The 21,460-nt window shown below is 55.5% G+C and overlaps 2 protein-coding genes across 2 annotated transcripts in view; both read right to left on the reverse strand.

The window, feature by feature from the left end:
* Positions 1 to 402: 402 nt before the first annotated feature.
* On the reverse strand, positions 403 to 3,580 carry C23H20orf204 (chromosome 23 C20orf204 homolog). The gene is made up of 5 exons (XM_043882811.1): positions 3,482 to 3,580; positions 2,747 to 2,875; positions 1,148 to 1,441; positions 912 to 1,064; positions 403 to 793 (listed from the first exon to the last, which is right to left on the reverse strand). The coding sequence occupies exons 1-5, from the start codon at positions 3,578 to 3,580 to the stop codon at positions 647 to 649; spliced, it is 822 nt and encodes a 273-aa protein (XP_043738746.1). The 3' UTR covers positions 403 to 646.
* A 1,372-nt stretch (positions 3,581 to 4,952) lies between these two features.
* PRPF6 (pre-mRNA processing factor 6) overlaps positions 4,953 to 21,460 on the reverse strand; it is a 34,473-nt gene continuing 17,965 nt past the window's right edge. Inside the window, exons 10-21 of the mRNA XM_043883711.1 lie at positions 20,738 to 20,856; positions 19,833 to 20,051; positions 15,110 to 15,232; positions 13,069 to 13,190; positions 11,505 to 11,643; positions 10,041 to 10,160; positions 9,674 to 9,850; positions 9,141 to 9,274; positions 8,422 to 8,513; positions 7,482 to 7,596; positions 5,567 to 5,693; positions 4,953 to 5,176 (exon numbers count right to left, since the gene is read on the reverse strand). Of these exons, the coding sequence (XP_043739646.1) occupies positions 5,024 to 5,176; positions 5,567 to 5,693; positions 7,482 to 7,596; positions 8,422 to 8,513; positions 9,141 to 9,274; positions 9,674 to 9,850; positions 10,041 to 10,160; positions 11,505 to 11,643; positions 13,069 to 13,190; positions 15,110 to 15,232; positions 19,833 to 20,051; positions 20,738 to 20,856 (1,640 nt within the window). The 3' untranslated portion in view covers positions 4,953 to 5,023. The remainder of the gene's footprint in view (positions 5,177 to 5,566; positions 5,694 to 7,481; positions 7,597 to 8,421; positions 8,514 to 9,140; positions 9,275 to 9,673; positions 9,851 to 10,040; positions 10,161 to 11,504; positions 11,644 to 13,068; positions 13,191 to 15,109; positions 15,233 to 19,832; positions 20,052 to 20,737; positions 20,857 to 21,460) is intronic.

The following is a 21,460-nucleotide window of genomic DNA, read 5'->3' on the forward strand; positions in this document are numbered from 1 at the left end:
TGGGTCCCTGGCTGGCCTGTGCAGTCCCACAGAGGGGCTGCTGCCACACTTCCCAGGCCGCAGGAAATGGCCTGGTCCAGCTTGCAGCCAGGGCCACAGCTCGCTTCCCTTCAGGCCCGTTTCCTTTATCCGGTTGTTTTGCTCCGAATTCACAAAGCTCAGCCTTCCCCTCCCCTCCATTTCCACCCTTCCCCCATCCCAGAGTGGAGCAGGACGGATACGCTGCTACATTTTAGGGCCAGCAGGAGTCTCCCACCCCCACCCCCCCATCTCCCCCCCCCCCCGCCCCCAACCCCGCAGCATGCAGCGCCAACTGAAGGGGAGTCCCATCCCGTGGCGCCCCCTGGTGGTCGAGCCTGGGAGCACCACCCCACGGCTCTGCCTTGCTCCGTGAGTGTCGGTGGTCTCAGCGTCCCCTCCCCACCAAGACGCGGACGGGGCGGCCGGGCCCCACTGTTGGCAGGTGAAGAGAGGTAGAACCGGGCCGCAGCACCAGCTCAGTTTATTGGGGCCTCGCTCGGAGCAGAGGGCGGGCCCCTTCCAGGACCAGCTCGCCAGGCGGGCACTGCCTCCAATCCCAGGCCCTGGGAAGAGTGCAGGCCGCGGTAAAGGAGGGGCTCTTTCCCAGCCCCGCACGCTCGGGGTGCTAGGAGCCCCAGGAGCCGTCGGTGGCTGCGGCGCGCAGCGCGAACAGCTTCTCCCAGCAGGTGGCGACGGCGTCCAGGGCGCGCAGCAGGAGCCTCCTCCGACCGCCTGGACGCCGAGAAGGGCGCGTCTCCGGCCGCCAGCTCCGCTGTCAGGGACGCGTCGGTCAGGGCGTGGGCACGGTCCCCACCCTCCCCTCCCCCCTAGCTCCTGTCGGGTCCCTGGGAAGGGAGGCCGCGGCCGTGGGAGCGGGCGGGGACGCGCACCTGGCGCAGCTTCCGGCAGTGGCGTCGCATCACCGCCTCAGTGCGCACCGCCACAGTCCACGCCGCCTTCTCCAGAGCCCCGCGGCGGCCCCCAGCCACCGCCCCACGTAGGGTCCGACCCAGGGCCACGATGGACAGTAGGATACTGTGCTCCTGGGGAGGGGAGGAGACGAGGGACTGGGGGAGGAGCCCGGTGGGGAGGGGGCTGGAGGGCTTGGGTGGGAGTGTCTCCATACCTTCTGGGCGCCACATGAGACTCCCACCCGGCCCCGCCGTCGGGAGACCGCGTCTCCAGTCAGGTTTTTCTGAATGAAATGGAGGTGTCTGGAGCCCGGTCCAGCCCCTTCGACCCTTGGCCTGGTCCACCTCACCGCGGCCTGCAGGTCCTCGAAGATGACCGCGCGGTAGTGGTGAAGCACGTCGGGGACGCTGCAGGCGCCGATCCCGGCCCGGCCCGGAGCGGCCCCCAACACCACCAGCAGGAGCGCCCAGAGCGCGGGCTTGGGAGGCCCCTGTAAGGGATACCGGCTCTAGGGAGGGGCCGACCCGCCGACCCTCCTGCAGCGCTTCGGGTAATGTGCTTCCCCCCATCACCCACCCACACACACGGACTCCCTGAGCTGGTATAAACAGAGATCTTGCCATGCTCCTCAACAAATGTTCTAGGCACCACTGCTCTGGCAGGTTTGGGGAAAGATAAGCATTAGCACCCGCAGCCCTGCTCTGCATGCCCAAGTGCCAAGACTGGAGGGCAGGGCTGAGCTAGGTCTGGGTACACCAACAAATACCCTTCATATAGCCTTGCTCCTAGCCATGCCCTGACCCATGCCCATCAGAGCTGGGCTCTCCTCTGCTGGGCACCCGACCCCTAGCACTCTGCTCACCTCCAGGTGCCCCACAGGAGAAGGCAGAATCTGCCCCCCTCTATCGCTGGGCAGCTCCCCCCCATCAATGGCTTGCTACCAGCTCTGAGAACCATGGGAGCTGGGGTCCCTCTGCACCCCCAGCCCAACCAGGACAGGGGTGAGGGCTCAGAGTTCAAGGCCACACCCCTTCCGAAGGGGAAGGCTTGGGGAAAGCCCGATTCGAAGGGAGGAAGGGGAACATGTTCCACCCCACCAGACCTCCCCTCCCCTAGAACAGGGAACTGGCTCTCATGGATAAGAAGCCACCACCACCCCCCACCCCCAGAAGCCCAAACATCAGAGAGAAAGCTGCCTGTCGAAAGGCTCCCAGCCCTCAGGCTGGAGTCACACAGCGGCTGGAAATTAATCATGCGAACCCAGCGAGCCTTGGGACTCAGACACAGAACTTGATTCTGCTTCCCAGCCTGGTGGGAGAACCTGACCACACAGGGCTGGAGCTGGAGTCCACAGGAGCTCTGCCTGAGGCACCAGGCAGCGCTGGCTGGGGGAGCACATGCAATTATTAGCTGTGGCCCCTTCTCCAAAACTAGCCCCTCCCCAGACAAGCTTCACATAATGGCCAACTCAGAGTCGCCCCTCTGCCTGTTGAGGGTCAGAGATCATAGTGAGAACAAGAGCCACTGGTGCTGGAGGGATGTCCAAGTAGGGTAGGTTGGTTGCCCAGGGGGTCTCGGGAAGGCCTTTTGGCCCTTGAGCAGGGCCCGAGGCTGAGGCCAGTTCAGCCCCCAAGGACAGGGTGGCCCCGGCACTAGGAGGGCAACTCCCCCTCCCTCTGTAGCTGCCAGGAAGGACAGGCAGGAGCACCGAGGCCAGGCGGCGGTGACGGGAACCAAGGGGGATTTCCCGGTGGGGGCACTGAGGGACGGCAGCCCAAGACAGCTCCCACCCCGGCGGCCCACAGCTGCTCACCATGGGCCTCTCAGGATCAGGCCCTCCCTCACTCCCGCCAGGGGGCCTCGGACATGATCCTGGGGTCCTCAGGTGGGGAGTGCGGCTGCCACTCCAGGTCCAGTTCCGAGCCCGGCCAACAGAGCTCCCCTGGACGCAGGCGGAGGCAGGCGGACAAGGCTTTTGAAGTTGGCTCCTCCGAGCAGAGGAGGGAGGGAGCAGGAGGGAGGCCCAGGATCCCAGCCTTCCCCCTCCCTCTCCCCACCCCCTATCCAATCACTTCTTCAATTAACCTGACCCTGAAGCCCAGCCCTAGAGGGCTGTCTTCCCATCCAGTGGATCTCCGATTAAGCCATCGACCGGGGAGATCTCCTCCGCCAAGGCAGGGGTAGGGTGCTAGGTGGGCAGGGAGCAGGGTGGGGCCCAGCTGGTAGGGAAGGGGAGCCAGGAGAGGCAGGGGCCTGCCAGCACCCTCCTCCAGGACCTTCCTTGGTGGTCAGCAGGTGCTGTCTCTTCCAGGAACCTGAACGCCGGCAGGACCAGGTGAGCAGAACTTCACCCGCCCAGCCCCCAGCTCCTCCACCCTGACGTCCGGGGGTCCTGCCCCAGCAGGTCCCGGGAAGGGGACTTCCCAGCACCTCACTCAGCCAAGAGTTGCCTCCTGCTGCTCACCCCTCCTGGGTCAAGGGGGTCTTTCGCTGGGGAAGCTCATGGCCACTCGCCCAAACCACCTTGCAGGGAGCTGGACCACAGCACCCTGCTGGGCAGCGTGTGGGCACCATCCTGCCCTGCCCCCAGCAGTGCTTCAGAATAAGAGGAGCCGAGGAACTCAGCCTTGAGCTGGAACTGAAACATGTCAGTGGAAGAAAAGCTAAGATGTGTTTTCCCCAGGGAGAAAAGCAGTTTCACCACCACCCCAAGGCATTGAGAAAACGACCCCCAGGCAAATGAGAAAGACATTTGCACATGCTATCAGATGCTCTGGAACCCTCCAGCCCTGCAGGAGGTCTCACCTGACCCAAAGTCAGAGGAAGTGTCCAGGAGAAGCCACACCCAACTGAGAGCTCCAGCTGCCTGTGGCCGCAGCATGGGCCTCAGTTTCCACATCTGTGGAGGGACAGGCTGGCTTTCAAGCTCTTAGAAGGACAACAGGCAGGACCCCTCCCACTTCCTCCAAAAATGACCAAAGGAAACTCCAGAGGCTCAGTGAAGACACCCAGGAACCTCCTCATGGCTGTCCAGCCTGGCCTCACGGAGGACAGGAAGGATTTCCAGTCTCAGACCACCCTGAGGCACCAGCACTTCCTGACCACAGGCAGGGACAGTCTGATCCTGCCCCGGGGCTGGACCCAGCAAGGTCTGTCCTCTACAAGCAGACGCCCACGCCCTAGGTGCTCACAAGGAGGGCGTGCCCCCCACCCTCGGCAGTCACAGGTCAGTGACTAACTCCAATAAGAGGCAAAGAAGCCCCGCTGGGATCACTTCTTACAAGAATGTGTGGAAACAATGGCCAGCTGCCCTCGTTACAAGTGACACAAGCCCACGGCCTCTGGACCACCCTTGACCTCCGACTAGATGCCTCCACCCACAGCCAACATACCCGCTTCCAAAAGAGCTGGCTAGTTTCCAACTGGACACAAACCCAGGGGTCCAGACCCCAAAGAAACCTCCTGTCCTCACATGGTGGAAGCATATTCAAGTCTCCAGGTAACCAGTGCATTTTCCGTCCAGAGAAAGAATGGGTCCAAGAGCTTTAGGGTAAAAATCACTAACTACAAATTATCAAAAATGAACTCCCCTGCCAATGGGAGCAACCCTCTCACATGCCGAGGGCCTCTTCACCGTCCTGCGGTAAAACCTCAGGGGCCAGGCCCAACAGGACTCAGGAAAGTCACTCGCCTGGGGGCGCACACAGCCTGCCTGGGGGACAGGAGGCACAGACCACCCCGGGGCGGGAGAAGACCTGCACATGCGGGGGCACTGGGGTCACCTGGCCAGCTGGGCCCTCACTGTTCCCACACACAGCTTTTACCCAGAACACAAGTTCCTGCCTCCATCTCCAAAAAGCCTTGGAGAATTGCCCAGCTCTCCTGACGCTTCCTCTGAGGGGCATAGGCTCTTGTGAGGCCTGGAGAGCTAGCCCTATCCAGTGTGGGGGCCAGACTGGGACGGTCAAAGCACATGAGGGTAGGATTTGGAGAAAACCCGCTGCCACGAACCCCACGACTACTAGAAAACCTTTAATCAACAACCAGGACGGCCACCACCCCCGCCCTCCCCCACCCCTGCGCAGGACACTCAGAAGGTGTTCTTGATGCGCGCCGCCACCAGCACCAGGATTTCCCCGATCTTCCGCTGCCAGTTGGCGATGTCCTTGGACGTGGCGCACCACAGCTCCCCATGCCGGGGCTCGGCGTTCTCGCAGCGCCTCCTCACCTCCTCCCGCTGTTCCTGGGTGGGGACCGCAGGTGCTTGAACCAACCCACTCCCACCGCACTCTACCAGGCCTCACACCAGTGCCCGCCCCCGCCCCCCAAAGAGGACCCAGCTTCCACATGGTGGGGGGACCTCCAAGGGCGCTGGGCTCTGGGAAGTCTCTGTCCAGTAGGACAAGACAGCTGTGACACAAAGACAACCCTCAGGCCTCCAGCTCCAGCCCTGTTTCTGCCCCGGCCCTGGTCCCCATCACAACCAACTCATTAAAAGATGCCCCCGAGCATCTAAATTTCAGGCTGAGAGACTCCAAGGCTACAGCCAGAAAGCAGCCATGGAAGCCGTGTCAGCCGCAAGCACTTCGTTTGGGACTGGTGGGGTGGGGGTCATGGGCAGCAGGCGCCTCACCTCTGTGCCGTGCTGCAGCTCAAACTTGTAAAAGAAGGCCCAGGCATCCCCAAGATCCGAATCGATCTTCACGGTGCGGTGGAACCACTCACGGGCCTTGGTGATCTTCCGCTCGCTCCAGAACAGCCTATTAAGAAGCAGCAGGGGGACCAAGTGGCCACAGGTCAGTGCTGGTGGTGCTCTACGGCCGCGGGAGCCACGCTGGGGGCAGCCCTGGCCTGCTCAGGTCACAGTTTACTCCGTGGTGGGCTAGACCTCGAGCCTGGTGACCCACTGCAGTGGCACAGTCAGGCACAGGGGCTTCTGGTCTTGACCTCTCCCTGGAGAGCTCAGGCTCCATTGGGGTGCCAAGGGATGAGACCTGGCCACCCGTAAACCCCTCCAGGTCACTACCTGAAATCCTCCTTCCTTCAAGTGTCCACCTGAGGCATTTCTCAGAAAACCACCCACAGAGCAAGAAATTATTTCTTCCTCTGAGTAAAACATAGGGAGATGAAAGTAACTGATCTGACAAAAAAATTCTATCAAGGCTGTGATTAGGGAAAGTGAAGTTTCTGCCTGCTCCTCCTTTTCACCTTCTGGAACATTCTGTCCTACCAGGCATCTCCAGAAGGAGCTGAAGCCCACACTGAAAACCTGGTCTAAAAGCAGACACAGACCCCTGAAACTAGGCCCAGGAGAAGATCCACAGCATCAGAAATCGAGTCAGGGTCCTGGGAGCCTTCCCCACGTGCCGGCGAGGGCATGATGGGCACTCTGACAGCCAACTCCACCAGTTCCGCAGTCAAGTTCCAGAGCAGACGTGCACTAGGCACCTCCAGGCAGCTGCCTTGGCTGGTCTCAGCTACAAAAGGGAGTAATTTCATGCTCTGATAGCTTGATTGTTTTTTAAGCCTTGTGGTATTCTTAATTGCTCAGTGTCAGATAAACTGTGATTTAAAGAGCACAAACCCAGATAGCAGCACACAGAGCACCAGCCTGGGAACAGCAAGGAGGGACCTGTTTACTTTACAAAGCCTTTTACGAGGTTTTATGGCAGCCCTATCGGAGTGGAGCAGGAGGTGGAAGCACAGGCGAGAGGGAAGGAGCCCCAGGGACCCAGGTGGGGCCTCAGAAGTTCGTGGGAAGCCCCACACGCAGCACCCTCAGCCCCACAGCAGCCGGGGATGAGGTGCTGGTGGGCACTGAGGAAGCAGCTGGGCCAGCAAAAGCACACAGGAGCCTCTGGCCCCATATACCCCCTGCCCTAGGCAGAGGCCTGACAAGCCCTCCACCCCAAGCCCAGTCACTTTCTAGCCTGACCACACCTAGCCACAACCCAGCACTCAGGTTCCACTCCTTTCAGGCCACTGTCCTCCTTTGAGAAGGGAACAGAGAAGATTCAGGAGATTCTGAAGGCCCTCCTCCTCCCAGGGAGCCCCGGGCCCAACACCCTGCACAAGCTGGCAGTGGGGGGTCGCCTGCTCACCTCCTCTTGTCCTTGAGGCCAGCACCCTGAAGGATAGGTGGCCTCCACACCCCCAGGCACACCAAGAGCCTGACCAACGGGCCCTAGATTGTTCCCAGGGTTACACAGGTCAAACAGTCTGGCTTCTGGCACTAACACAATGGAAACAACTGTCTTGCTTACAGCTGTCTGAACCAAAAAAGGTTCACTTATAACCTAAATTCCATGTGGACCAGTGTTAGCAGGCCTGTGTCTGTCCTGCAATTCAAGACCCATGTTGGAATAAACTGAAAAGTGTCAGAGACAGAGCGCGCAGAAACCTGAGAAGGAACCAGGACAAGGTAAGGAGGATCAGGGGCCCAGAAAAGGCCACCCTCCCAGTGGTCATGACCAGGGAAGACTGCCTTGTTCTGGGGACCTGGAGACCCCAGCAAGAGGACTGGCACTACCACCAGGACCCCTACTCACTTGGCCACAGCCAGGAGCACGTGGGGGTCATGCTCACACTTCTTCAGGGCGTCCACACTCTTGGTCTTCCGCTGGGGCCTCGCCTCCAGGAAGATGGCTTCAGACCACAGGACCCCTGAAATCCAGACATGCAGATGATCACCTCAGCCATCACACACAGGGAGGCCTTTGAAGACTCAGGATATCTCCATCTGTGCCTCCCGTGTGGCCGGGCCGCCTATGCTACCCACTACTCCATACCCCCCAACCCCCACCCCACGGCCTGCCCAGAGCCACAGGGCCCCACTGGCAAGGCCATGACATCATCCTGGGGGGCGGGGAGGCTGGAAGTCCCAACAGTCTCCAAGGTTTCATACCCACTGACTAACTTCACAGCTGAGAATTCACTGTAACAAAGTAACAAAAAGTGCTACCAAGGATTTATGCAGAAAGATAACCTGGGATTAATACCAGCCTAGAGATCAGCCTGAGGCCATATATCTACCATAAACCCAGAAAATTCTACGAAGCCACTAAAATCTGTTCATTCTTAAGGATTCAGTGATAATGAAAAATCCTCACAGAATTTTCAACTGTAAAAAAAAGGGGGACAAAACAAAATACACAGTATGACTTGATTTTCTGCAATAATATAAATTGTAAAAATACAAAAGAGCTACAATCAATGATTTCCAAGTACTGGGCTCACAGCAATTTTCATGTTCTCTTTTTTTACTCCAAATTTATTTATACTGCACATGCACTAACTAATTACAGAACTTGGGGTAAAATAGTAAAAAATTAACTTCTAAAAGAAAAAGAAATGGTAGCATCTCAGAACATGAGGTCCAACTGCCAACACTGAGTCTTGAGTTCAATCATTTACATGACCAAGCATAATGGAGGTACTTTTGTGGCTGAGTCTGACCCCGGCTGCCAGCGGCCTGAGGACAGCACTCACCAGAGTTGGGGCACTCCTGCAGGGCCTTGGCCATGAGCGTGCTGGCAATGTTCTTCAGCCCAGCACGGTACTCCAGCCGCACAGACTCCAGCCTGCAGAGAGAAACCCGGGCAGGGTAGAGCACTGTCCACTGGCAGCCTGACGACAAGCAGAAGGTCCTGAGGAGCCTCAGTAGCTGGAGTTGTCTGTGCTGCCCAGCAGCTCGTCCACCAGAGAAGGGAGACATGGGTGATCCCCACCTCAAGCCTATGGGCAGCCATAAACCTGGACTCTGAGGTCACCCAGGTACGAGTGAAGATGGGCAGGATAGAGACAGACAGGCCTGCTGGTGGCTGCTGGGGCACCTCAGGGTACTGACACCCTGAAGCCCCACACCTGGAGTCTGTGTGCACAGCCTCCTATGGACAAAATGCCATCTTTATCTGGCAAACTCCTATTCATCCCTCAAGGTCCCTCCCAGATACTACCTCTTCTGTAGAGTCCGCTCTCTTGGCACCATCCACCCCAATGCCCCCTCATTAGCTCTTGGTTCCCGGGCACCCTCAATCCCAGCACAAGCCACACTGCATCCAACTATCTTCAGGCTTATGTGAACACCCTCACAGCTGGGACAGGACTCTTCACAGACTGCACCTTCCCATCCATGGAGCCTGAGCTGAAAGTGCTGCACTAAGGACTTGGTGTGAGCGAAGTCAGCTCCCGGGGGCACGGGAACTCACCACAGGCCGGGGTTCTTTGGGTTCTTCAGGCGAGACTTCTCCAGAATGGCCCGAGCTCGGGTCAGCTGCCCAACCTTCTCCTCCAGCCGGGAAAGCAAAAGCCACAGCGGGGTGGAGTGGGGACATTTCTTCAACTGCAGCCACAGACACAAGAGAGAAGACTCAGCGGGCATCTGTGACGCTGTGTTGGCACCTCAAGCTGAGTCAGGGCTACGTGTGCCCTCAGAGACCAGCCATTTCACACCCAGGTGTGTCACTGTGCACACGGCTGTGTTGTGCACACGTGTATGGGGCATTTTCGTGAGCATGCTGTGCCATACACATGTGCACATGGGTGTGGACTCAGGAGCCTGTGCCTTACACGGGCCGTAGTCCGTACTCTGCTGAATATAGCAGTTACAGCCTGGCAGGGGCAGAAGGCTGGGTGAGGGAACAGACTGGCCCCAAGCCCACAGCTCCCCTGAGCCTGGGTCCAAGCAGGTTGTAACAATAACTATCTGAGGTGAGGTGCCCCATGTGGGGTGGAGGCTCACCCCCTGGTTGTAGGCTTCCCGGGCCTTCTCCACGAGCTCCTCCTGCTCCTCAATCTGCCCCTTCATCATCCAGAGCTTGGGGAAGTCCTCATAGTGCTTCAGGGCCTCCTCGCACAGCTCCTGGGCGGCCACAAGGTTCCCCAGCACCCACTCCAGCTTCACAGACTTCATGAACACCTGGGGAACAGATAGCCTCAGCCTGGCTCTGGCATTTGCCTCACTGACAGCTCAGCCTGAACGCTGCCCCGTGTCTTTGGGACAAACTGCGGCTACATACATCAGTGCATTTTAAAGCCAAGAGTAAACAAATGAGCTCTGAGCACGTGACCTTGGGGGCTGCTCACAGTGGGCAGAGGGCTCTGCTTACCCGGGCAGTGGGCGCGCTGCTCCGCGCCTTGGCCAGTAGCCGGCGGGCCCGTTCGTACTCATTGTTCTCAGACTCCAGCTTCACGGCCGCCAGCCAGATCTCTTCGCTGTTGGGGTTGGCCTGCAGAGGAACAGCAGCATCAGCTATGAGTTGGGCAAGGGCTCCCCTGGCTGGAAGCAGCCGGTCCAGGAACTGGGCTGTGCTGAGCCATGCTCTGCAGCAGGACAGTCTGATGCAGGCATGTCCTGGACTAATTGGCAACAAAGCCCCAGGACGTGGACTTCCTCATGAGTAAGCTGGCCTGCCACACTGGCACAGATGTGTGGCAGCTGCAGCACTTAGGCCGTGCTGCCAGTCACCACCCTCTACCTGCTGCAAAAGTTCACTCATGTCTCACTTACATGGATCCACCCACCCAATCCTGCTCGCTCCCAAGCCTGGGGATGAGGAACTGGCCACCCAGTGTGTCAGTGTGGGAAGGACAGAAGGATGCCCGGGTTATCACAGACTATGCAGGGAGGGTTCCCAGGGTCGGGACTAGGCCACGTACAACCCAGAGTCCGGCAGACATATGGGCAGTGCCCTCCAGTCTCCTGAAAGCACAGTCACCTGCTGGGCACACTCAGCCTGACCATGTCCCCAACCTGAGAAGCAGCCCCACAGAGACAGGTAAGGAGAGGAGAGCGCAGGACACAGGCAGCACTGCCTGGCGGTGGTGGGAAGGACCAGAACCACCCGGAGAGCAGCGGCACCCTCCACCCAAGGCGCCCAAACAGACACGAGAGCAGGGGGAAGCCCAGGCCAGTCCCCTCCACATATTCACTCAGCAAGGGACAGGCGTCACTATGCCAGCCTAGATGAAAACCACAGAGTGACATCGTCTTTCCAGTTAATAGAAAAGCATGCTGGAAACCGCTGACTGAACCTTGCTGTCAAAAACTACTAGGATGTTCCATGTGACAATAAAAATCAGAGAAAAACGCAGAGCTCCCGGCACCAACCACGAAGCCACCCTCCACAAACACAGCTCCACCCACTGACAGCCTGGGCGGCAACAGGCGGCCCACGTGGGACCCAGCGCAGGTGCCTATGCTCCAGTGCAGGGACAGGACTTCCTCCCGCAGTACCAGACAGCCTCACGTGCACCTAGGAGGGGACCTGTGCGGGGACACGGCTCTCCGCTGGCTGTCCCAGCCTTCCTGTCTCCCTGAGTCTATGCTGTGGAACGTTGAGCCCAGGGTCACACTGAATGGCAGCAAACAAGAGGTAGGTATCCATCACCCAGGCCATTTTTCCTGCTCTCAGACCCCCTCAGGGCCCCAGCTGTCCCCAGAGCACCCAAACTCCCTGCATCAGACCATGCTCCACATCTCAGGTCAGCTCCTGTCAATAATGCAGGAAGGGCTCAGGGGAGGCGGGCACAGGACCCTGGAGCCCTCGGGCTATGGCCTACCCCTCACCCACCTGGAAGGCCAGAGCCAGGATACTCCTCGCCGCAGGCACGTCCCCGGCCAGCCACTTGGACTTGGCGCCCATGAGCCACAGCACCTCTGCTTTGGGGCAGTGGGCCACGGCCCGCTGCAGCAAGGCCTCCAGTGACTCCCTGCAAGACAGGGGGACGGTCACCACAAGCACACGGGCCACTTGCAGATAGGCCACGAGCGCTGAAAAGACAGTTACTGCTTCAAAGTTCGATGCCATAAATGATTTACCAGACTTTTACAATGGGGAGAGTGTGGGGAAATCTTTTCTCTCCATAAAGGCTCTAAAATCAACTACTGAGGAGGGTGCTACAAAGCCACGCATTGTTCAAACAGCAGAGTCTGATGGAGCTTCTCAAGGGAGCCTTTTATAGCCGGGTGTCCCGGAGGCGCGATAACTTCGCGGTCTGGGAGCCGGGGACCTTTTCATCTCTAACCACAGATCCGCCAATAAAGATTACAACCTGTACCTACTCTTTGGCATCCAGAGAAACTGTCTTATTTCTGGAAGGAAGTTATTTTAGGACACTATCAAGCATGAAGCCCAGGTTTCAGGTATGAAGCCCTAACCCTGCGTGGCCCACCACCCTGGCACACCCCTGGCACAGATGTTCTCCTCAGGTCTCTGCAAGATTGAGTGAGCACATGGAGTTGCTCTGTGTGGTGTGAAGCCTGACACCAGAACAAGAAGGCTTGGCTTCCTCAGCCTACCATAGGTGCGAGACCCGGGGGATGGGAACTGCCCCTGAGCCCAGGGACGAAGACCTGCGGGCAAGGCCCTGCTCTGGACAGGACAGTTGGGTGAACTTGCACAGTCATTTCAAAACGTGCCCAAAGGAGTTAACTGCAAGACACAGAGCAGCTAGTGGGGGTGTGTGTGGGGTGGGGGGACAGGAACATCAGGCGACTCCTGAGCCTGAGACTGAATGAGACAAAAGCAAAGCAACAGAGGCCCCGTGCTCCCAGCTGCAGCCCAGGTGGGACCAGCAAGGCCCGAACACAGAGGATGCGGTAGAGGATCCAAGCAGAGGCTGCCCACCTAACTGCTGACTGAATTGCAACATCTAATTCAATCAGCACTTACAGCCAATAAGGCAGACACAAAGGTTTTTTCAATTAAAGAGAACAATTAAATAAAATTGTCACGGACCTCCTCAGAGCACAAAAACCAGCCCAAACCCAAATCCAGCACAGCTGAAATGAAAAACAGGCCTCCCTGGGCCCAGATGCCGCACCGCCCACGCTGCTGAAGCCAGAGCCCCACAGACGGGGGCCTCGGGGCCCCAGCCCTGCCCCAGGGAGCCCTAGGACCCCAGTGCTCCCAGCTCACTGCAGGCAGACGGGTCCCTCAGTGCCTTGGTTCCTCAACTGTATAGCAGCAGGAATGCTATTACAGAAGGTGCCAGAAAGACAGCTCGGCTGAACAGCCCAATTGCCACAGGAGAGCCCACCCCTCGTTGCAGAGGTCTGACCTCCAATGTGGCTCTTGCCCACCCACGGGGATGAGAGGCCCAAATGCAGCACAGGGTGGCAGGCCTGCCACATACCTGGTGCCATGGTTCTTCTCGAAGTATGCGGCCCGCAGCCACACGCTCTTCTTGCTGGGGAAGACCTGCAGGGCGTAGGCGTAGATAGCTCGGGCACACTCCAGGGCGTTGTGGGCCACACACTAGATGGAGAGAGGGGAGAGGAGTGAGGGGGGAGGGGAGAGGAGTGAGGGGGCTGGGTGCCACCAACCCAGGAGGGGTACCCGCTCCACGACTCCTGACCCAGGCCCCAGGCCCTGGAAGCCCGTTACAAAGTCTCTGGGGCTAGGACTCCAGGGGGTTGGTGGACCGGCCTGCCCCTGGGGTAATACTGAGCACCAAGGGCTTCTGCTCCTCCTGCAGGCCACACAGTGCTGAGGACAGGCCTACTCCAACCCAAACAAAGAGACAACAGAGAAATAGGAGAAAGTCTGAGAGAGCTTGAGGGTTCTGCTCCTCAATCTGACATCTGCAGGGTGACACCCCCTGAGGCCCCCATGTTGTCAAGCGATGAGGTAAGAGATGAAGCATGAAGTTCAAGCCCACACTCAAAATTAAAAGGGTTCAACGACCAGAAGGAGCTGGGCTGTGCTGCCCATTTGCTGATCTACTCCCAGGGTGGAGACTGCGGGAGACTGTTAGGTCATCCTTCACAATTTTCGGTCTTAATGTCACATAACAAAAAGGCTTTAAACCACGACAGGTGACATTAGAGCATCATTAGTGCTCACAAGACACCCAGCTTATAAATGAGACACCCAGTGAGCTGCAGACAGCAGCCACGGCCTATGTCCAGGGACTGGAGGACGAGGTGAGGGCCCAAGTGGACAAGGGAGAAAGGAAAGCTCTGCCAGTAGGAGTCCAGCTAAGCATCTCTCATCAAACACAGGTGCCATGATATCTAGAAAACCAGCACCTGACACATCCTGTAGTAGTAACTGACTCAGGCCAAAAGTAGCACTAACCGACCTGCAAACTATAGGGCCGGTTTGCTAAGAAATGGCACGTTTATGCAGTCTCAGGGTCTCCCCACAGAACATGAGTTACAAAGGTCCGCAGCAGCCTCCTGTGGAGGAAGCTGGCAGACACCCCTGGGCTGCTCAGAGCTGAGTGTGCCCCCACCCACTCAGCACGACAGAGTCCCACAAAGAGGAGAACCCACCATGAGGACACTGGAGACCAAACCAAGGGGTCGGTACCCTCAAGAAAGTCAGAATCATGAAAAACGATGACAGATCAAAGCTCCCGCCCCCACCCAGACTCAGGGTCATGGACCCTGCACATGTGACCCTGAGTAGTTTCTCCACCAAAACCCAAAAAGCATTCAGTGAGCGCCTCAGTGAGATTTGAATAAGGCCCCAGATTATATCCTCCTGGTCCTAATCAACGCTGATCTCCTGAGTCTGATAGCTGTGCTGTGGTTGCACAAGAGAAGGTTCCTTTTAAAGAAACACACTGAAGTGTTTAAAGCAAAAGGGTCACCACATGTGTGATGTGGTCTCAAATACTTCGGGGAAAATAAAGGCCATGTGTGAGCAAGCATGTGCACATGTGGAGAAGAAAAAGGCGTGTACTGAAATCGGTAAATGTGGGAGCATCTAGGTGAAGGGCTTAAAAGAATTCTCCACTCAGTTTTGTAACTTTTCTGTAAGTCTAAAATTATTTTAGAATAAAAGGCTATTAAAAAGAGAGGACCAAATTTAAGGTTTTAAAAGCCTTAAATATGTTTATCGATCTTGAGCCCATAATCTCGTCTCTGGAACACCACTCAAGGGAGTCTCCTCAAAGTGCATGCTTCACATGCAGGTGTTTTCTGAAATGCAGGTTATAGCAGAGATGGGGGTGAGGGATGTCCAGAGGTCAGGGGTGAAGAGCTGGGAAAGCATCGGAACTGGGCCAGGTCAGGGTAGTGAGCGCTAACACCCCACCTCTGCAGCAGACCCCAGTTAATAGAGAACTATGCTCCTTACAGTTGTGACTACATTTAAAAATCAGCAGATCAGAAAGATTTCCAAACCACACCCCGTTCCCCACAACGCACACTCCCACTAGCCACACTCACGCTGTCGGCATCTTCCATCCACGTGTGCTTCCGGTCTTCCTCCTCAATGCCAATCCCGATAACAGCACGCATAACTGCCTGGCAGGTGGCCACACTCCCGGCCTTGTCACACTCCTCAGCATCCTGAAAGAGGGCACAGAACTGAACTCACTGCCCAGAGCTGCAGGGGTCTCGCAGACAGACACTAGGCCCGAGGGAGAGGGCTGCAGGAACAGGCCCTGAGGGTTCCTGTACCCTCAGGGCCCCGACGCTGCCACCCACTGTGAAGCATCCTTTCCTTCCTCACTGCAGGTTAAGTGCTCCACCCCCCAACCTATTCATTTAACAAATATCACAGAAGCACCTAACCTGTACCAAGTGCTGGAGTAGGCAACCTGGTGGCTACAGGAAAGTTCCAAAGCAGTGGGAATAACATGTTCATACTGTCACACATGTTCGTACTGTCAGCCTGGCTTCAGATTCAAAATGGACAAAAGGAAAAGCCACTCTAACCCAAGAGAGAGACCTGCTGGGGGTACAGAGCCCAACACAAGGAAAGCCAGACAGTAGCCTATGGAGAGACCAGCCACTGAGGCGCTCCGGCAGGCAGGGGGGCAGGGGTGTTCAGCAGAAGAGCACTGAACTTCAGGAGAACAATCCTCAGAACGAGCAGAGAGGACAGCCATGGTTCAGAGATGAGACACCAAGTATCCTGAGGCTCCTGCATGGCAGGCAGGTAGGATCAGCAAGGCAAAGACCAGGGCTCACTCACAAACATCAGACCACAACATGGAGACGTAGGCAGAGGTGGAACGGATGCAGGGACGACCTCTATTGAGGGCAACTTCAAGCTCTCTATCAAAACAAAACTCACAAAGGCTCACCCAGCAAAGTGTTTTAAGGAATATATTCCCATTCATGCCAAATGATGGGTGCGCCAGGACACCATTTGCAATGGCTAACAGAGTAAGAAGCACCCTGCTACTGCTGTCACGGAGAGACCCAGGCTGGTGGGACAGGCTGAGTCAGGCTTCCCTTGCCCTGGCTGTGAAGGGAAAAGTATCCCAGGCAGAGCAGAGCCAAGGCCAAAGGCTCATGAGGTGGCCCAGGCCAGCCCTCCGCTGGGGGCAGAGCACAGAGCACCAGGCACGAGGGAGGCGAGCCGCCCAGGGAGATGGCCCAGGCAGCCAGTCTGCACAGCGTCCCCCACAGTCTCCACTGAGCATAAACCAGCACAGAAGGGAGAGAAAGAACTGTCCAAAAGGATGAGCAGGAGCGTTCCTCAGAACACAGGTGTGTCCAGGACAGCACCTGTTCCCACCAGCCAAAGCGAAGATCCCCAGGAGACACAAGACCCTGAGCAGAAACCCAGAGAGGCCGCCTCTACAGAGGGCTGAGTACCAACCTGCCCCACTGACTGCGGTTGGTCCCACCCAGCAAGTGTTGAGGCAAGACCCACAGGGTCAGAACACCTTCAGTAACAGAACCAAGGTCCAACACCAGAGCCCAGAATGTTCACAGAGACACAAAAGCACCCGGCCCCCACAAGGGAAAATGTGACAAATGAAAGGTTATCAGGGAAAGACAATCCATAATGAGGGGAGAACATGTACCAAAATCAACTCCGACGGGCCCAGACAAGGACACTAGAACAACTATTATAACCATTATCCATGGATGGCAAATTGCTGTGTGGCAACATGAAACAAGTCAAAGAAGGTTTTTAAAACAACCAAAATTCCTGTTAGTGAAAAAGGCAAGATCTGAGATGAAAAATGTCCTCAATCACAGCAGATGAGACATTACAGAAGAAAAGATTAGTGAAACGTGAGGACAAAGCAACAGAAGTCATATAAGATGAATCAGAACATCAGTGAGCAGACAAGCTCACATCACACCCACAGGAAAGACCAGACGTCTCCCAGAACCAGAGGGGGCTCTCACCACTGCTCTTCAGCATGTCCTGAGGCCCTAACCAGGGCAATTAAACAGGAATAAAGGCATCCGGGGACTTCTTTGGTGGTCCAGTGGTTAAGAATCTGCTTTCCAATGCAGGGGACACAGGTTTAATCCTTGGTGAGGGAACTAAGAACCCACATGCCACGTGGCAACTACTGAGCCCATGCACCACAATTAGAGAGAAGCCCCATGCACTGCAATGGACGATCTTGCATGCCGCAACTAAGACCCAACATAGCCAAAAATAAATATATATATATATATATTTTAAAACGCATCCAGATTGGAAAGGTAGTAAACCTGTATTTGCACACAACATGATTCAATATACAGAAAATCCTAAAGAATCCACTGCAAGTATTACAATTTAATAAATGATTTTGCAGGACATAAGATCAACATTTAAAAATCAACTATACTCCTATACACTAACAACGAACAACCTGAAGATGAAATTAAGAAGAAACCCCATTTATGACAGTATGAAAAATAGTAAAACACTTTAGAATACATAAAGTAAGTGCAATACTAGTATGCTAAAACATTATTGAAAAACATTTTAGGGGCTTCCCTTGTGGTCCAGTGGTTAACAGTCCACCTCGCAATGCAGGGTATACAAGTTCGATCCCTGCTTCAGGAGGATCCCACATGCCACAGAGCAGCTAAGCCCGTGTACCACAACTGCTGAGCCTGTGCTTAAGAACCCGAGTTGCAACTACTGAAGCCCTGAGCCCTAGAGCCCATGTTGTGCAATAAGAGAAGCCACCGCAATGAGAAGCCCGCACACCATAAAGAAGAGCAGCCCCTGCGCACTACAACTAGAGAAAGCTCATGTGAAGCAACAAAGACCCAGCAGAGCTCCCCAAATTAAATAGATCATTTTTTTTTTCTTAAGTTTTAAAAGAACTAAATGAATGGAAAGACATCCCACGGATTCGAAGAGTTACTACTATTAGGACGGCAATAGTCCCCAAACTGATCTACAGATTCCATGCAGTGTCTATCAACATCCCCTCTGGCTATTTTGCAGGATCTGACAAGTTGATCCTAAAGTTCATATGAAAACACAAGAACCAAGCACAGCCAAAACAGTCTATAAAATAACAAAGCAGGAGGACTCACTTCCTGATTTGAAAGCTTCCTACAAAGCCACAGTATGCAGGACACAGTGGTGCTGGCACAACACAGATGCACAGCCCAGTGGAGGACAGAGACTTGGAAGTGAACTTCCACACACAGGACCATGGTTTTCCACAACAGCGCTGGACTGTGGGGGGAGACTCACCGGGGGGAGACCCAGCGGAGCCAGATGATAGGCCTTGCACTTAAAAAAGCATGAAGCTCAACTCTTAATGCAAATGGATCACAGACCTAAATGTAAACACCAAAAAAATAAAAATCTTAGAAAACAGAGGAGCAAACCCTGATAACCATACCTGCAAAAGGTTGAGAAGAAACAGGGGACACAAATTTTCCAAATTTGATACAATTTGGAAATCCACAGATCCAAGACACTGAACTCCAAACACAAGAAACATGAAGAAAACCACACAAAGTGAATTGCATCAAACTGCTCAAGACCAATGATATAAAAAAATCCTTAAAGCATTTCTAAATCTTTTAATTTAGAAACATTTTTAAAAATTTAATTAAAAAATTTTAAAAAGATATATGTACAGAAGAGCAAAGATGACAGCAGGTGTCTCACTGGAAACAAGGCCAGCAAGAACAGTGTCTTTAAAAAACACTGAAAGGAAAGACTGCCAACCTAGACCTCCACACTGAGAGAAAACATGTGATGAAGTTTCCTTCATCAGATGAAGTAAACAAAGATGAAGTAAAGACTCTTAACAGACATTTAAAGGCTGGAAGAACTGAATATCAGCAGGCCTGCTTGTAAAAAATGGTCACAAAGTCCGTCAGGCAGAAGAAAGAGGACACCAGCTGGAAACTGGATCCACATGAAGGTATGAGAATGTCAAAATGGGAATGACATGGTTAGACAGCACTGAACAAATATTAGTAAAGGGGCTGAATCCAGACGATGAGACTTCAGGGGTATACATGAGGCCTTGCACCCAAAATTGTAAAATATGCGCACCACAGGAAGGGCAGAGAACAGTACTACCGCAAGGGCCCAGGAGCAGGACGCAGCAATCCGACACCCTCTCCTTGCGGGGAGGGAGGTGCCCTCAGCGATGACACCTGCAGCAGCAGAGGGGCCACTGGGAGGAGGGTAAGCAGAACAGCAGCAGCAGGGGCACAAGAAGGAGAGGGGCAGGGTCTGGGCCCTCTTCCGAGGCTGAGAGGCAATGGTGAAGCACAGGGGCTGGCTGTAGGGCTCTCCTGACAGAGTGAGGCGGATGCAGGTAAACAGGCACTTTTCCTGGCTGCCCATGCAATGGCTCATGCAGTGGGAGGAGGAGGTAGGAGAGTGTACCTGGCCTGCTGGCTGGGTTAGAACACCTTCAGAGACCTGGCTGGCCATAGTCGAGAAGAGTGACAGATGCACTAAAGCTCATTCTCTCTTAAACCATATTCTCTCCTGGAAAAGTGGGGCTGACCGCACGTGTCAAAATGCTTAAGTCTCCCCTGAGTTGCTCAAGCTTTCACACCACAGAAGCCACAAAGCGATGACATGAGAGGCACCCCATGCCTGCTTTGCCTGCCAGCGTAAGGACACACCTTTCAGGTGCCACCCCGAAGTCCCAGCCGTCCAAGGGACTCTAACGAGCAGGAGGGCATCCGTGCTTAAAGCGGACACCACAGCACCTGCTGACCTCACCTGGATCCACTGCTCACGGTTAATCTCCACGCCATTGGCACGCAGGGAGGTGATGGCGCGGTCAATGATCTTCTCCACCATCTGCGTGTTCCCGTTGGCCTCCTCCAGTTTGGCGGCCGTGATCCAGATGTGGCGGTCTGTAGGGATGTTCTCCCGGGCCTTATTTAAGACCTTGCGGGCATTCTCGTAGGTCTCCAGCCTCGCCAGGGCGAGCCAGAGCTGCAAGGAGAGACCCATCAAGTCAGGGGCACCCTCCACGGGATGCAGCACGAGCTCCCAAGGCCCATTTAAACAGGGCCCGGGATCATGTGCAGTAGCACTTCCTGCTCATCCGAAAGCTGTGTGGTTACACTGCTGACTGATCTAGTGGCTAGGTGACAGGCCCTCAGTCCCACATTCCAATCACTGATAAAAGGTACACAGTATCAGGACAGAAGGTGAACAGGACAAGACTGTCACCTCACCGACTGAAAGGGCACGGGTATTCAGCTGCCTGGAGTACTCACACCCCAGCTTTTGATTCTCAACATTTCATCACCAAAAATGTGTATGGGCTCTATTTATTTTTATGTAAATAAATTAAGATTAATTTTGTTTGGAGAATTTCACAACACACATAAGATAATTAAAAACAGGCTGGACATCATAGACCCACGACCAAAAGTCACTTCAGAGAATGCTATGAACCGGAAACCTAAAACTCAAGAAATCCAAGTGGCTCTGAGGTAGAGCCATCCCCAGCTGGGAAGACAAGCACCCCACCCCACCCCCCACCACTTCACCCTCAAGCCCCACTGACAAACCTGGAGCTGAACCAGAAGGGCTGCTCCCTGCAGGAGAGCGCTCAGCACAGAGCTCCCCCTGGTGAGCTCAAGGCTCAGGCCCCCTCGGGGTGGGAGACTCACCTCCACGCTGGTGGGGCAGCACTCCACAGCTCGGCTAAGCATGATTCTAGCGTCTTCTGGCTCTTCCAGCTCCACAGCCGCCTTCCACAAGCGAACTGAGTTTGGAACATGCTCAAGGGCTGGGAAAGGTCGAACAAGAAACCAGGTCACAGAAAAAGGGAAGTGAAAGCAGGACACTGTGTCGCAGAGGACGCGGCTGCCAGCACAGCCAGATGGTCTCTGCCCTGGGTCCAGGCCAGGACTTCACATGGGTCCCCTGGGTCTAGACAGACACCAGAGAGGCCAGTACAGATGCCCCGAATCAGCAAGCAAGGTGGCAGAGAGGGCTGTGCATCATCTCATGCCTGTTCACACTTGAAGATCAACATCAGAAGACGAGGCACCTGCCACCCAGGAAGGGCCAGCCTTGCAGGCCACGTGTGAGCCGTGGGGAAAAAACATGCCAACAACTCTGGGGTCCACGCCTGCCCAGGTCGGCAGAATAAGGGTCCTCCCTGCACCCCAGGGGATTCGAGAACAAAGGAACCACGTGCTACATCCCCGGGTGCAGTGGGGAAGGGGGGCCAGCAGGAGAGGCCAAGACACCCTGCAGTCCAGAAACTTCCAAATCTCTGTTTAACAAGCACAGTCCTTCCTTCAGATGCAATTTACCAAAAAGGCCAAAACATTAGACAGCTGAACACAAAGCCCCACAGCAAGGCACTGGGGAGGACGAGGCAAGGC

The sequence above is a fragment of the Cervus elaphus genome, chromosome 23 (assembly GCF_910594005.1).
Source record: "Cervus elaphus chromosome 23, mCerEla1.1, whole genome shotgun sequence".
NCBI lineage: Eukaryota > Metazoa > Chordata > Mammalia > Artiodactyla > Cervidae > Cervus > Cervus elaphus.